The following is a 17,986-nucleotide window of genomic DNA, read 5'->3' as shown; positions in this document are numbered from 1 at the left end:
AACGCCTTTCTATTTACAATTTAAAGAAACTGGAAGTGCTGAAAAACGGCTATAACTTTTCGATAGGACAATGGGAAGATAATAAGAAGAAAATTCGCACTAATTAATAATCAAAGTCCGAATATCTTGGATCACCTCCGGATGCGATCAACATGGAAAAAAAAGACATGGATAAGAATAAAACTAGCAAACCAAACCTTACCAAAACACATAGGGGGAGGGAGGGGGAGGGAAGACAAGAGGGGAAACATAAACGCTATATACATACAAAATGAAATAATATCCCACATCTTAAAAACGTCCTAGATGGCTAGGCCACGTTCTACGGATGAAGGATGATAGATTACCAAACAATGTCCTTTTTGGCCAACCGTCTGGGGCTAAACGGAAAGCAGGTAGTCCTCGTTTGGAGTGGGAGGATGTCATAAATAAAGATTTAAAGAAAATGGGAAGTTCCTCGGAGGATGTAAAGAGCTAGGCCTTGAATAGATGGGTTGGAAGAGGAGCGTGTGTAGCTGTATTGGCCTCAGGTGGCTTGGTGCTGCTGTGAGTTATTAGTAGTAGTAGTAGCAGCAGTTTTGATCTTATATTATGTAATATTTCATTTTGATTTTTTAATTTCAGGAGAAGAGCCGGCTGCAATGCAAAGAAGCTCTGCGAATTATCCACTTCTTTTCCCATTGACGTATTTGTGGCTTCATCTTCTGTTCAGGAACTATTTATAAAAAACAACTTGGGAAACAAATATTTGTATATATTGTAAATAGCAAAAATTATAAAATTTGTTGTGCAAGTGACAAAAACAGAACCGTTATTAGTAAATACAGTTTTTGTAATAACACTTAGTTTTATGCAAATATGCTCTCTTTGGCTAGCTATTTCTTACTTTCAAATCTCCATCTCCAATGTTTCCATCTCCAAAAATCAGCTGCTGTTGGTGTAGTTGAATGAAGCTTCCAGAATTTCTTCACTATGCTCCAGACACAAAATCAGATACATGATTTTTGGAAATCACACAGATGTTCAATAGTATATTTCACAGGGAAACAGGCATATTTTTTTTTATTAGATCAGCGAATTATTATGACTTCCTTTGGGCTTTTTAGTCTAAAATAAAGGCAGTTGTTATCTATAGCGTTGACTTTCTAAGTTACACGATAAACTCTTTCTTTGGGTTCTCGCTAAAACAAGTCTTCGGTACCCGAACAGGAATTGTTTGGGTCTAAAAGTGAAGATTCCAGTTTGCTAATTCCGGTACCTGACGAAATTAAATAAAACAGAGGACATACTAGTAAATTCTACTATCTCCCTGTATATAAAAGACCTAAGGGGACCCATATGCTCCTTGGAAACGGTATTAGCCCAATGAATGTTAGCTCTACCAAGTTTCCTCTGTAAGACTTCCGGAAAATTTTTTTCCTGCTTTCTTTCTCTGTCACGACAATCATGGCTACTATATAGAAAAAAAAATTAAATTCTTATAAATTTACATTTTTAGTTTTGGGGGAATGAGGTTGAAGGCAATGCATTCACGAAGATTTGTTCTCCGTTTTTTCTATCATATTTTTGACCTATGTTTTCCTAAATTAACGACTTCAGCAAGTAATAATGCCACCAAAACCCATTGTACGTAAGTGTGCCATTATGCTATATATTCTACCTTGTTGCTTCTATTTGGTATACCTGTCACCAATTGACAGTCTCATCATATCGGTATAATCTTCAATACCTCTAAATATCTTGGGTATCGCATATAGCAAGCTACAGGCCCCATTTTAGATCGGAAAGAACCCGCTTCCCTTAACCGAAGAACCGAATTTAGTTTTACCGCCTATCTATTACTCAAAATTCAAATAAAATAAGCATGGGAGAAACAGAAAAGGGAAAACTCACCAAATATACCTTTAAAATGAATAATTCTATTCATAGAAAGGCTTTATTTAGTTACCACAAGTTAAGGTGAGTTCTTACAAGATATTTTGCATATTAAGGTAAAAATATTCGTTTATAGTTATTTTTTTTCGTGGTGTCAAAACTGGGGACGTTCTCGCTTGATGCTCCATCAGTGTCAGCCATCATGTGTTTACCCCAGTCTACCTTGATAATGTACCTCCATCACCTTCAAATCCTGGTAGAATCGCTAAAGCTATTTTCCACTAACTAAGATTTTTCGGGAATTTAGCAAGATGGCTCAAAAAAAAAAAAAAAAAAAAAAAAAAAAAAAAAAAAAAAAATCCCAAGTTGCAACAAAGTATTTACAGGCCTCCAACAATCCATGCATATAATTAATGTAGTTTTTTGCTCATATATTTCTAAGAAAGTATTTGACAATATTTTTGAACACCAACAAAGCATTATCTTGAATTTCTGTCATTGTTCCCATGAAATTTGCAACTTTATCTAGCTGTCTGCCGAATCTGTAAACGATCGAACACATAGACCGTTGCCTATTGAATCACATGCTAGTAAATTCCAAAAAGGAGAGACTAGAATAAGTTCCCTTCAGTTGAAAAAACATTCAAAAGATTGTTTCATGAAACCAGGTTTTATAAATAGATTAAATTAAAAAAAAATATTTCTACTTAAAGTAAGTAGCAAATTTAAAACTGAAAACGAGCAGAAATTATTCTGTATATGATGGGGGCTGTCCCATCCTCTATACCCGCTTTCCAGTCCAAAGTTTCTTTTAATACTTTTAAAAAATTATTCTGATTCTAATTAAACGGCCCTTGTTTTTCAGGAATTGTTTTTAAGGAATTGGGACAGAAGGCCAAACTTTAGCATAAAGAGTGGGTTATAGAGGAAGGAGTAGTCATGTGAACTTTAAAGGACGTTAATTTGATGGAAATGTACAGTTTCGGTTCTCTGTTAAGAGTCCTAAGTCACAGGGGTCAACTACAACCTCCCCCTAACATCCTCTTTCTCCCAAACGCATCCGATCGAAATTGTGAGACAACCATTTGTTAATAACAGTCCAAAGAGCATGTAACAATGTGTTCAGGATGGACACGACACCTTGGAGCCGAGGAGAAAAGGTTCTTAGTTTTGCCCCGGAGCATGTAAGGTGTTTTGGAATAGATAAGCTTCGTATAAACTTCAGAACGGATGGGGCTTATTCGATTGGAAATCGAAAGTTCTAGTGCCCTTTTTAAGAGTCAAAAGTGAATGGAAGGCAACCATTCCCCCCTAAAACCTATTGTTCCCCGAAACATATATGATCAATATTTTAAAAGATCCACTTTGTTCAGTATTGTTGAAAGATCCAGAAGTTATGTCTTTGGGAATGTCAACCTTCCCACAGCCCTCAGGGCAATTTGTTTATTGTTTACACATAGAGGATGTTATTGAGGAAAGTATGTTCTTTGAACTTTAATTTCCATAAAGACGAAGGGCATTCAGGTGAGCATTTAAGAGAATATTGATTAGAATGTTGAATTAAATCAAAACTAGTTATGTGTATACGGATTGTCAACAGGGCGTAACTCAGGAACAACTGAGTATATTACTTTGGAACTTTCAGGAAATGATAAGGGAGATGATCAAAAAGACACTATTTACATACTACCACTACCACTACAACTATCATAACTATTACTGCTAGACACTACTGCTACCACACTACTCCATTTACAATACTGAGGAGAAACTTGTATTAAATCAAAAGACACTATGTGAAATTTACATTGTCAAAAGAGCGTAATAAATAACCGGGTCAAACTCAAAACGAGCAAAAATTAACATGAGTAGGGCTGACAATCCCCATGCCTTCTGAAGATCAGAACATAATTTGCACTTTACTGAAAATAAAATACATTTTAAATTTTTCACATTTTTACTTGAATAAATAAGAAATTATTCAAACTTTAAAGTATAAATATCAGTATGTTTATATTAAACTAACAACCCACTGCCATTTTTTCACAATAAAGTGCAAATTATATCTGGCCTTGAGAAGGCATAGGGGTTGTAATTTTTGCTCGTTTTTGAGTTTGACTCAGTTATTTATTGTAATTTCTGTTCGTTTTAGTTTAATTTTTTTTTTATTGATGGTGATTTATGGTAGTTCTGTGCTTGGAAGGTTATTTGGCTTTATTTCTGCTCAAATTAGGCTTAATGGAGCGCTTTCTCTCTTTGAAAAACTCGTTTTGTGGTAAAATTTTTAAAAGTTATTATATAAGAAGAGTATTAGATATTCATCGAGTAAAAAGGGTATAAATATTCGTTCGAATGAACACTCTTTCAATAATCTACGAGTGCTGGTTAACTCAGGGGAAAAAACGAATGCGTCACCATCCTTCTCTGGAAAGACAAGAGATTTCGCATTTTGTTACTAGTCACTGTGGGGTTCTTATGCAATTTGACTTTTTTTTATAATATTCATCGAGAGTATACCCCTTTTTGGGGATTTAACCCCAGCTTCTGAAGTAAGGCAAAATATCCTACATTTGTAGCTTTTGATGAGCTGCTTTAAATTTAATAACATTTCGCAAATTCAGAATCTGCATAAATAATAGATTTATTTGTGGTAATACTATAATCAAAACTTCGTTTCTTAGAAATTTGGTTTCTAATGGCAAGTTTTACTTTTTACTTACAGTTTATTACTGCGAGTTGTTTGATCGAAATCTTTCTTAAGTGAAAGGAAATCTACAATTCCCTTCTTAAACCCTGGTATTTACATTCAAGTTTAATATCTGTATATAATGCTTTGAGAAAGTAAATAATTCCTGCAAAAATTTACTCCTCAAAATTTTCCACGAGGAGGAGGGGGTCTGAAACATTAACTTGAAATATCGGGTCTTCATTCTTAGAGTTTTGAAGGTGAGGTCTTCGAACAAATCTTCTTTTTTTTTCAAATTTATAAATCTTCTTTTTCTACAGGGGAAGTCCCCTATGGATGCTGACAAGAAACGTGTGAAGTAATACCTCCCACGAAATACAAAAACATTAAAATATGTATAAAGATATGACTAAGACTAACATTACGCTTCAAATATTGATAAAATGATGTTCCTGGCATTACTTGCTATCATTTCGCCTAGTGGTGGTTGTTAAGTCACCTCCCCTCTATCTCTCTTCTTTTTGCACTGTTAGGTATATGAATGTAATCTTTTATATCCCACAAAAAAAAAAATAATATGTAAGACAGCAAGAGAAGGGAGTTATGATCTCACGGCACCCTTATTAAAGGTTTAGTCATAAAATATTCGTGAGAATGAAGGGAGATTTCCTTCTCCTGTTCCACCTCTTTGATTCTCTTCTACATTGATCTGAAGCCTCAATTGGGCATAAAAACAAAATATTTTAGGATTCAGTCACCCCCTTCTATATAAAGATTTATCAGCCCTCCTCCATAATAGCTAACATACAATTATACACCACTTTGAATAATTTATCAACATTGTAAAACACCGACTCAATTAAACAAATCTGTAAAATCATTGTCTATATTTAACTGTTTATTTTCTTTGGACTGAGTGCATTCTTAATAATGAATGCGCCACCAGGTGTCAATGCCACCTGGTGGCCACCACCTTTTGAAATTGTGAAGTTTAGTATGTGTTTTTCGATCAGAAACTTCGCTCGATCGTTCTTCGGCCCTCTGTGGGGTAAAATTGTCCAAATGCGCATAATTTCATGTTACTGTATATAGAGGCTTGAAACTTCTGCAATAGGGGTCTCTCTTATGTTGATTTTGCTATTTGCAATAATCATAAGAAGCAAATTCTTTTGATGAATATATAGTAATTAATTATTTATTTGTTTAATTCTCGGTTCCTAATAGCCCGGGTCCCTTCTTACTTGTAGTGCGCTACCACAAGATATTTGATATTTAAAGGACAGAAAAGTAAAATTGTTCACATTTCATCAAAATAATTGTTGTTCACATGACAGTTGTACGGTTAATAATTGCAAACACGACCAAAAAAGCGTGATAAAAGGGTATGATTTAGCAACCCTAGACGACACATACTTTATACTAGAAAAAACTTCTTTTCAAAACTAACACTGCGTTTTATTAAACAATAGCCATCAAAACAACCAGTAGTAGTTAAATTGCTTGGAAGCCAATACTACAAAACCTGTAAACAATTTTTTGAACTTCTAAAAATTGGATTCTAGAACTTTGGTCTTTGGACATTTGATGCTTCAAAAACACGAAGTTAATTAAAAGCATTTGAAAGACCACGAAGAATCAAATTACCAAACCAACCTATTTGTAAATACTTGGATTTCATTTTTGTCATTCATTTAACTCTTCATTAAATCACGATTCAGTCATCAAGGGTATTCTAAGCCCCAAATCTAAAATCCTAGGAAGGCATTTAACTAAATAATGTATGCATATTATCAACCTATATATTTAACTTGCATTAGTCTAAAACAGTTGACCCTATATTTACAATTAAATAAAAAAAATAAGTTTTTTTAACTGAAAGTAAGGAGCGCCCTTAAAACTAAAAAGAACAGAAATTATCCCGTATGCGATATTCCCCCCTCAACACCCCGCTCTTGACGCTAAAGTTTGCCACTTTCTCTCAACTTTACTTTTTAAAACACTAAACAACTTTAGCGCAAAGAGCGGGGCGTTGAGGAGGGAACAGCCCCTTTCATATACGGAGTAATTTCTGTTTATTTTAAGTTTTAAGGTCGCTCCTTACTTTCAGTTAAAAAAAACTTGTTTGTTTATTTAATTTCTAGACATTTTTGAATTAATGCATGTTTTGATTTTGGCTTTCCGCAGATGAATAATTAAAACAAAATTTGCATATTTATTTTTTTTTTGGCTAAATGGCTTTCTCGTAGTTTTGATTGAATGATTTTGAGAAAAAAAGCAGCGGGGAAGGAGCTGTAGCTGCTCTCCAATTTTTTGGTTTCTTAAAAAGACAACTAGAACTTTTAATTTCTTACGACCGTTTTTATTAGTAAAAGATATACGTAACTTACGAATTAGCTTACGTAACGGACTTCTATATTCGTATGTTTTATTACGAATATTAGGGGGTTCGCCCCCTCGTCAGTACCTCTCTCTTTACACTAAAGCTTAAATTTTGTCCCAATTCCTTAAGAATGACCCCTGAATCACAAAGGCCGTAGAATAAATGGCTGAAATTACTAAAAATACTTAAGCGTAAAGAGCGAGGTATTAGGAGGGGGGTGAACCCCTCATATGCGTAAAAATGTCTGGTCGTTTTTAGTTTTAATGCTGTTCCTTACTTTCAGTTGAAGAAACTTTTTCATATTTATTTTTTTCATTTTTTTTCAAAATAATGCTAGAAAATCCTGCGCCCTCTTCATGGAGATTTTCTTCTCCCATGACAAATTCCTTCATAGAAAGTTCCCCCAGCATATCCCCCCCTTCTCAACCCCTCCCCCAACAAAAAATACCCCTGAAAACGTCTGTACACTTCCCAATAACCATTAACATATGTAAGCACTGGTCAAAGTTTGTAACTTGTAGCCCCTCCCACAGGAACTGTGGGGGAGCAATTTGTCCCCAAAGACATAGTTATAAGGTTTATCGACTATGCTGAATAAAATGGCTATCTGAGAATTTTGATCCGGTGACTTTGGGGAAAAATTAGCGTGGGAGGGGGTGCCCTCCAATTTTTTGGTCACTTAAAAGGGCACTAGAACTTTTAATTTCCGTTAGAATGAGCCCTCTTGCGAAATTCTAGGACCACTGGGTCGATACGATCATCCCTGGGAAAAAACAAAACAAAACAAACAAACAAATAAACACGCACCCGGGATCTGTCTTCTGGCAAAAATACAAAATTCCACATTTATAGGAGCTTGAAACTTCTACAGTAGGATTCTCTAATGCACTAAATCTGATTCTATGACCTTTAGGGGGTGTTTCCTTCTATTTTCTAAAATAAAGCAAATTTTCCCAGGCTCGTAACTTTTGATGGGTAAAATGAATTCTTTTGATGTAACTATTTGTATCAAAATTCCGTTTTTTATAGTTTTGGTTACTATTGAGCCGGGTCGTTCCTTACTACAGTTCGTTGCCACGAACTGTTTGAAAAAGTCCCTCGAGTCGATAAAACTCAATTTTTAGCTTTCAATATTAATGCGGCACAGGAGATAAGTCTAATGACTGTCACAAAAGGTTACGTTTTCTCGAACTACATAGTTCATTGCAGCATGAATATAGTTCTTAAAAAAAGGATCATCAGATCTAAAAGCTATCGGAAACAAGCTTTTAGAAGAAATCAGAGCTTTAATATCCTATTTATTATCTTTGTATTGTTATAATTGATAAGGTACTTGGAGCTTCCTATCTTTCAAGATTTTACTTACCCTTCTTTCTCCTTTAAGAGTCATTTGCTCTAAATGAATTTTCTTTAATATTTTGACAACAAGATGAATTGAGAAGTTTGGTGTTCAAATGGTCTCCCTCTCACGACATTCTTATCGTGATGAGATTTCTTAGAAAAAAGATGCATGACAGGGATTAAGCATGTCTTCTTCAGAGATAATATCAAAGAAATAGGTCTTTTTTTATGAACAAGAATAGCATTTTAGAGCACTCTTGGGTACCTTATACAAGCTCTTTTTGTAAGTGTAAATGCACAAGAGTCTTGAGCGAATAATAGATTTTCAAAAACAGCAATAAGAAATTACGTAAAATGTAAACTTGAAATCAATACTTTTTGAGGGTGAAGGAGAAGAAACATATGCGAAACTGTACTTTCAGGTAGAGCTTGTAATTTCTTGGTTGTTCAGATACAAATATTATTTAGATTGAATTTATCTTCCTTTAGCTATTACATATTCAGCCAGAAAACTATTTTGGCTAGACAGCTGTTTCGAGAGTAGCTAAAAATTGTGATTTTGGACTGGAAATATCTCTTGAGACTGAAAAGGTTGTAACCAAATCCCCAAAGCCACTTGAGTCCTGCAAAGACTTGTTGGGTATGTTTTGGTAAAGATAAAGATGAAGCTCCAGATTTATGCGTAAACCCCTGCAAATGCAAAGGATCAGGTCAGTGGGTCCATCATTTATGTATTGAACGCTGGATTGATGAGAAACAAAAAGAAGCTGGGACAAAGTCGTTGATTGCTCCCAATGCAGAGCCCCATACAGTGTAATCTATGCTGATTACCCGGTTTATTTGCGATATCTTAGTAGGATAGAGGGCAAGAAATGACCTTTTATGACCTATGTTGTTCCATTCAAGTGATTAAATAAAAAAAAAACAAGTTTTTTTTTACGAAGTAATTTCTGTTCGTTTTAAGTTTTAATTTTCGCTCCTTACTTTTAGTTAAAAAAAACTTGTTTTTTATTTAATTTTGAACGTTTTTGAATAAATGCATGTTTTGATTTTGGCTCTCCGCAGAGGAATAAATAAAACGAAATTTGCACATTTATTTATTTTGTTTTGGCTAAATGGCTTTCTCATAGTTTTGATCGAATGATTTTGAGAGAAAAAGGAGCAGGGGAGGAAGCCTAGTTGCCCTCCGATTTTTTGGTTACTTAAAAAGGCAACAAGAACTTCTAATTTTTTACGACTGTTTTTATCAGCAATAGATATACGTAACTAATAAATTAGCTTACGTAACGAATTTTGTATTCTCATGTTTTTATTACAAATATGAAGGGTTCACCCCTACGTCAGTACCTCTGAATCACAAAAGCCATAGAATAAATAGTTGAAATTACTAAAAATACTTTAGCGTAAAGAGCGAGGTATTAGGAGGAGGTGAGCCCCTCATATGCGTAATAATTTCTGTTCGTTTTAAGTTTTAATGCTGCTCCTTACTTCGAGTTGGAAAAACTTTTTCATATTTATTTTTCCATTGTGTTTTTTAAATAATGCTAGAAAATCCTGCGCTCCCTTCATGGAAATTTTCCTCCCCCATGAAAAATTCCTCCATGGAAAGTTCCCCCAACATGTTTCCCTCTTCTCAACCCCTCCCCAAACCGAAAAACCACCCTGAAAATGTCTGTACACTTCCAAATAACCATTACTATATGTAAGAACTGGTCAAAGTTTGTAACTTGTAGCCCCTCCCACGGGGACTGTGGGGGAGTAAGTCGTCCCCAAAGACATAGTTATAAGGTTTTCGTCTACGCTGAATAAAATTGTAATCTCAGAATTTTTATCCATTGACTTTGGAAAAATGATTAGCTTGGGAGGGGGCCTAGGTGCCCTCCAATTTTTTTAGTCACTCAAAAAGGGCACTAGAAGTTTTTATTTCCGTTAGAATGAGCCCTCTTGTAACATTCTAGGACAAGAGGGTTAATACGATCACCCCTGGGGAAAAAACAAAAAACAAAAACAAAAAACAAACGAACAAACAAATAAACACGCATCCCTAATCTGCCTTCTGGCAAAAAATACAAAATTCCACATTTTTGTAGATAACAGCTTGAAACTTCTACAATAGGGTTCTCTGATACGCTGAATCTGATGGTGTGATTTTTATTAAGATTCTATGACTTTTAGCGGGTGTTTCCCCTATTTTCTAAAATAAGGCAAATTTTCTCAGGCTCGTAACTTTCGATTGGTAAGTCTAAACTTGATGAAACTTATATATTTAAAATCAGCATTAAAATGCAATTCTTTTGAATTAGCTATTGGTACAAAAATTCCATTTTTAGAGTTTTGGTTACTATTGAGCCGGGTCACTCCTAACTACAGTTCGTTACCACGAACTGTTTGATATGCGAGTGATATTTGAGGGCAATTTGAGAGATACAACCAAGTCAAAAAAGCAAGAAAAGAGGCAAGGGTCTATAATGAAGACTGTTACCCAAGAAGATCTTCATTTCCATTCAATTCGAGTTTTGCTTTTTTTAACATTTACGAAAGTGAAATTAACAATTCAAACAAGTCAAACGAATAACGCCTCCCATGTTAAAATAAGAGTAATTTTTAGCAGAAATAATTTTCCCTGTTCCGGTAGTATATTCACCTTAATTTTTTTTTTAACAGGGATGATAAAGAAAAAAATATTTTACCGTATTTTTGCTTGTGTCTCTTTTTACGATTTTTTTTTAACTGACAAGAATTGTTAAATTACTGTAATCGATCTTTTTTCAGTGCTCAATTTCTTTGCTCCACATTACGTATATCGTTACTAAACCATTTAAAAAGTTACTGTGTATTCTAGAGCTTATTTCAGGCCAAAGAGTGGAGGAAATTCTGTTTCTCAAGTGTAAAATTGCAAGATCTGTGTTATCCTTAGGCAAGCTGGTGTACAAGGAAATCGTCTGGCCTCAATTTTAGAGAAAGTGGAAGTAGTGAATATACTTCCTTAAGTAAACGTTTAACTGAGAGAATTGGTTTGTTGTTCTAAGCCTTTGCATCAGAACATTTAGAATACCCTTAATTGAATTTTTTCCTGCTATAAATACTTTTGCTTTGAGAGATTAAATTCGAATTCATTGTTTTTAGTTGACTAAAATTGCAACCAGGAGGATGGATTTCAGAGTGTAAACCTGTAATATGGTAAAACATTTAAAGCGTTGTATTCCGAAAGAATGATTTTGTCCTAAATAAAAACTAGATTTTGAACCCTTTATCTTCTAGACTAGACTCCAGTCTATTATATTCTGGAATAAATACACTAGCCCATCTAGACTAGGTTTTGAACCGTTTATGTTTGTTACTTGATTCTTTAAAAATTAAATTTTTTGTTAACATCCCTTCTCGTGAGAGAAGAGTAATTCTCTTGGGCCAAGTAAGGTCTTTCGTGAAGCAATTGGTAACCCGATTCTTTACCAGTCCAGTATGGACCAGACCAGTCCAGACAGTATGTTTGTTCGCATAAAGCGTCAAATGTTTGTAATCTACAAAAAACAGGCAAGAAACACAACCAAAGGGGACCGAATGTAGTTAAATGACTTCGGACACTACAGTAGTCAGTTTGAAGCAACTGGAAGACTTATTTCACATAAGTCATGTATACATTTTCCTATATGCCCAGCGTTCTTGCTCCATAAGACTGGAAATCTACTCCTAGCTAACAAATGAGAACTATATGGAGCTGGCTGCATAAAACCTCGCAGCAAAACAGGCTCAGAATGTAGAACTACTTTTGGTTAGTATTGAAAATCATCTAAATAAAATAACTTTGAGTCTAGCAGTAATTAATTCCAAGAAACAAGAAATTGATGTCCAGATACAAGATACAATGCATTGCTGGTATCCGTGCAAATTTTAATTAACCTAAAAATTAATTCCTGAATAATAGAATGGATTCTAATGGGGCACAGCAAACAAATTGAACATTTTGTGAAGCAAAACTAAAATAGATTCTTGAATGTTACTAGAATTACTGCATATTTTCTAAAGCTGGAGATCGATTCCAGACTAACAAACGAGAATTGCAAATCCGACGTTATATCGAATCATGCGAGTTCTGAATGAAGATATTTTGTCGCATAAATGGACGAGACGAAAAAGCTATAAGGAAACAATGGAGAATGGACATTGCACATGCTATTTATCGTAACAATCTTTAGTGCTAATCGAACGGAAACAAAACGCCAGTTAATTCAATGTTCATTCACATAATATCAGAATGTTTGATATATCTTCTAATACGTGTAGCAAGAGATATTTTAATATATCAGAGCAAAATATGTTTCACTCCTCTCAAAAAATTCTACATTGGCTACCATATATATATATATATTGTGCACACTCCAAATATCACTCACAATTGCAAGGGCTCCAGCAGAAGATTTTCCTGTGGAGACCGAACGCCAAAATATCAGTAGTGTCCGGGTGGCAGAGAATATGTTTCTGGAAATTTTTTGGTGGGAATAAGTTTATCTTTAAATACTTTTTGGAAAAACTCTCAAATAAAAAGAGCAACTAAATTACATGCAAAATGAAACAAAATACAGTAGTGCAGAGAGGAAAACCAAACACCACTAACAAAACACAGGGGCCATCAATTCCTCAGAGGAAAAAAAATTAATCTATTTGATTCTTTATTAAATGATCCTTAAGAATCCTTTCAAAATTCCCAAACGAGTGGCATTTCTGCACTGAAGAAGACAGTGAATTCCAGACCTGTTGACAAGCAATGTGGGGATTGAAATCTGATCGAATAGTAGGGGTAGGCGGAATGTGGATATTATTTGAAGAACGAAGGCTATATGGAGCTGAATCAGAAATAAACATAGGAGTTTTCCGAAGAGATTTTGGAAAATTGCCGTGAAGTTGATCAAAGAAAAAAGAAGCACAGGAAATAATGTAAATAGACCGTAGACTTAAGAGCTGTGTTGGTGAAGAACGGTTGGTGTCCTTAACCAGACGCTGTGCTTTATTATACATGACGGAAAGTGACCGCAGCGTAGACGGAAAAGTAGACATCCATACAATGGGGCAATAAGAAACATATGACTGGAGAAGACAGAAAAAAAGAAGTTTCAGAATAGATCCAGAAAATGTGTATCTAAGTTTTCGAGTGATACCCAAACCCCGTGAGACCTTAACCCTAATCATGGCTACGTGGTTTCTGAATGAAAGCTTCTCATCAAGCAGGATACCAAGAAACCGGACCACCCGATTCTCTGGTCTACACAAGGAGCCTTGTGACACCTGAAGGTGCGTAAGCTGAGGGAAAGTTACACCAATTCCAGAAAAAATAAGAAAATGTGATTTACCAACATTCAAGACCAAGTAATTGGCATTAAACCATGACATAACTCTCTCAAATAATGCCACAAGGTTAGACTTGATATCATATTCCGTCTTCCCTAGGGTCCCAAGAGTGGTATCATGAGCAAAAGCAACAAGAAAATCTTCATTAGAAGAAGTATTGGAACACGACTGAGCATCAGGCTGACACAGCTTGCAATATGCCAGAGGCCTGGTGTTTTTTACACCCGAAATCAGATCATTAACATAAATCAAAAATAAAATGGGACCAAGAACAGATCCCTGCGGGACGCCATAATATATTTCAGAAGGGCTCTGGAAAAGTGGATCAATTGAAATAAGCCTACCAGAAAGATATGAATCAAACCAAGAATAAGCGTTTGATCTTATACCAATATGTGATAGTTTCCAAAGAAGAATCCGATGAGTCAAGGAATCAAAACCTTTACGAACATCCAAAAATAAAGCTACCGGGATGTGACCAGAATCTATTGCCGAATGAAGAAAATTCGATAAAGCTGCGCAAGCATGCTCCGTAGAGTGACTCGCTCAGAATCCAAACTGGAAATCATGCAAAAAATCCTTTGCATCCAGAAAACTAAGAAACCTTGATAGCATAGCCTTAACAAAAATTTTGCTGAAAATGGACAGGAGAGAAATTGTCCTATAATTAGCAGGATCACTCCGAGAACCACCTTTATAGAGTACTATAACCTTAGCTCGCTTGAGAGATTCACGAAAAACACCTTTCTCGAAAGACAGATTGACGAGCTTAGTCAGTGGTGACAGAATAGCAGGCAGAATGGCAGAATTTTGTCTGGTCTTGAACAGGATGATCCTTTAAGAGCATTCGCGATACGAGCTACCTCAAATTCAGAAACAGAATTCAAGACCATCGACTTCAAACATGAGGGTCCAAGAAAGGCTCTGAAATCGCAACGAAAAGTTGCAGAGCTTGCAGAGGAAGCAGTTACATTTCCTATATTAGCAAAATAAGAGGTAAGCTCTAGCTGAACATCTACATCTCCTTGGACGGTTTTACCATCGATTTTCAGCATTGATGGAACTGAAGGCAGAGGGGGAGTAGGTCTAAGAACTGAATTAACTCAAGTAAAACTCCTTTAATTACTCACTTTGCGTAATCTTGGCATCTGAATCTATCCAAAAAAATTTCGACAGCAAATTAACTTTGCTGAACTTTAAATGAGCGGTCCGACGCAAAATAGTAGTATTTACCTCGAATGGATTCTTGTTCTATCAAAACTTCGTTAGAGTAAATCCGGTTTAAGATGTTCACTGAATGAACGCTATATGTGAACTGAATGTTCACATATCGATGGATGTTTATTTGTTTTGTTTATTTGCCAGGGGTGATTGTATCAAACCGAAGGTCCAAGATAGTCGGGAGGGAGCCCATTCAAACGTAAATTTAAAGTTCTTTTTTTTCAGTGACCATACAGATTAGTTCAGGGGAAAGTCTTATTTTCTGCCAATTTAGGGAACAAACTACAACTTCATCCCAAAGTGGACGAATTTGCAATCAATTTAAAATTCTGAGAAGCTAATTGATTTAAAGGTATCAATAACTATATTTAAGCTTCCCAGTTGCAAAAGAAGTAATGCCACACGGTGGCAGTACTGGATTCTACCAAGTTGATTCGCTTTATTTGTAATGAAATTAGACTGCGTTTGGTGATTGTAATTGCGTATCACCAATAATGAGAGGGGTGAGTAATTTTTTAGGTTAAGAGTAGGGTAGATTCCTAACAAGAATATTTTAACGGATAAACTGATTTCCCTTCATGAGGTTTCAGTTAAATGTCGATGGGGTTAGGGCGGGAGAGGGAATGAATTAAATCGTTTCTCTATACAGCTAAAATGTTACATTCCCATATCTACCAGCACAGAGGTGGAAAGGACAAGGCAGGTGACCATCAGCTTTAATAGGAAACTTCTTTGGGATTTGGGATGGCAAATACTGTTAGCAACTTAGTTTTCCGCAATTTTAAATGGTCTTATTTTCTTTTTCTAATAGATGAAGATCTGTTATGTATTTAAAGAAATATATGTATTGTATTTATCGATAAGGAAATCCTCTTGTAGAGGTTGTGTTGACTTCACTTATCTAGAAGATTAAAAGTCTCAAAAAATTTCCATCCATAGTAACAATTATACTCATTTTCATCCAACCGAAATTCTTTAGTAGTAATATTAAGGGGAATTCTTACCGAATTTACTGTTCACCGCAAATTTTTTAAGCATCTTGAAATTTAATCCAAAATTGATAATGCAAATTTAAACGCAGGACCGTTCTAATCAACATACAATTACTGATTTACACATTTTAAAAGCAATAACCAGAAATTTAAAGGACCGGTACCTCAAATTATATCTTGGTTGGACCTGGGTATGATTTGGAAAACAATCAGAAATTAAATAAAAAAAGAACTTTTCAAATGAAAGCAAGGAACTGATTTGAAACGTAATTGAATAGATTTTTCTTTATATGAAGGGGAGCTCCAAAATCTTTACAGAAAAGTATAGATTTTTTCAAATTTAGTAAAAATAATTTGCAATTGGAAATATAAGATTTTTCAAGGCACTAAAAAACTTTTGTTTAATGAGCTGGGTGTAGAGAAGGGGAAAGTCTCCCTATATAAAGAATAATATATATTTGTTTTAAGTTCTAAACTTGCTCCTTACTTTATTTGAAAAACCATTTCCATTTGTTTAATTACATGTCATGAAACTGTAAAGTTTTATGAATAGAATACTTATGGTAACCTAGATACCAAAATCTCTGCTTGGATTTTGATGGGTAATCCAATAGTTCGTTTTAACGAACTGAAAGGAGCAACCCGGCTCAATAGTAATTGAAAGTTTAAAAAACGGAATTTTGATACTAATAGATATATCAAAAGATTTGGCTTAATATTATGATTCCAAATATCTATATATCTATATATATATATACATATATACATATATATGTATATATGTATATATATATATATATATATATATATATATATATATATATATATATATATATATATATATATATATATATCATGAAAAGAGAAATCACCAATGCAACAGCACAAACACACAAAAAAAAAGAGCGAGAGACAGAAGGAGAAAAGGAAGACTGTTTTCCTAAATTAGTGATTAATATAGACAAGCACTTGAATGAGGCCTTAACCCTACTCATCCATACAATCACATAGGTCAAACAGCATAGCCAAACACAATCAACCATAAAGAATAATCCATGGACAGGCAGTCATGTCGTCAATAAGTATAAGTCGTCATTTACCAAACAATAGAAAAAATAATATAGACAAATAATTCAGAGGCAACACCCAACATAAGGGCTCATCAGGAGAATACACTGGCCTATATATGGTTTCGCCACTCTAAATTCTCTACCCAGCACAGTGTTGTGGCTACCACAGAATATCCATGGCATCCCCGCGTCAATATATATATCCCCGCGTTTATATATATATATATATATATATATATATATATATATATATATATATATATATATATATATATATATATATATATATATATGTATATATATATATATACATATATATATATATATATATATATATATATATATATATATATATATATATATATATATATATAAGTTTCACTAAGTTTATTCTTGCCCATCAAAAGCGCTACGAGTCCGAGAAAAATTGTCTGATTTTCAAATAAAGAGGGAAGACGCCCTCAAAGTCATAGAACTGTAGAGGTTTCAAGCTCATAAAAATGTGGAATTTTATAATTTTTGCCAGAAGAAAGATCACGGATGCGTGTTTGAGAGAGGGCTCATTCTGACGGAAATAAAAAGTACTAGTCCCCTTTTCAAGTGACCAACAAAATTGGAGGGCAACTATGCTTACTCCCATGCCACTTTTTTTGAATAATGGTCTGATCAAAATTTCGAGATAGGTTTTTTCTTCAGCATAGTTAAAAAGCTCAATAATTGTGCATTTAGAGATAAAATGGCCCCCTATAGCCCCTGGGGAAAGGGATTTTAGTTACAAAATTTACCCATTGTTTTAAATGTTATTGGGAAGTATAAATACATTTTTCGTGTGGGGAGGGGAGGACGAATTTTGTGCTGGGAGGATTTTGCACGGGAAAAACTTCCAAGGCGAGGGAAATTTCCAGGGGGTGAACTTTTCAAGGGAAGTTTTACACTGGGTGAATTTGCCACAATTCATATACAAAATTTCTTTATATGTCTTGTTTTTTCTTTATCGATTCGTTTTTAGGCGTGGAGATGTTAAGGGTGATTATCCGGGGTAAATTTTCACCTGGATTGAATTTCTCAGAGGATA

General features: G+C 34.6%; 1 protein-coding gene across 1 annotated transcript in view; it reads left to right on the top strand.

Moving 5' to 3' along the window:
* Window positions 1-845, top strand: part of LOC136032195 (poly(3-hydroxybutyrate) depolymerase-like) — a 283,620-nt gene extending 282,775 nt beyond the window's left edge. The window contains exon 12 of the mRNA XM_065712402.1: window positions 625-845. Within this exon, the coding sequence (XP_065568474.1) occupies window positions 625-725 (101 nt within the window). The 3' untranslated portion in view covers window positions 726-845. The remainder of the gene's footprint in view (window positions 1-624) is intronic.
* The last annotated feature ends 17,141 nt before the right edge of the window (window positions 846-17,986 follow it).

Source organism: Artemia franciscana, chromosome 10, assembly GCF_032884065.1.
Source record: "Artemia franciscana chromosome 10, ASM3288406v1, whole genome shotgun sequence".
In the NCBI taxonomy this organism is placed as follows: domain Eukaryota; kingdom Metazoa; phylum Arthropoda; class Branchiopoda; order Anostraca; family Artemiidae; genus Artemia; species Artemia franciscana.
The sequence above is the reverse complement of the archived record's forward strand: the minus strand, read 5'-3'. Positions and strand labels throughout refer to the sequence as shown.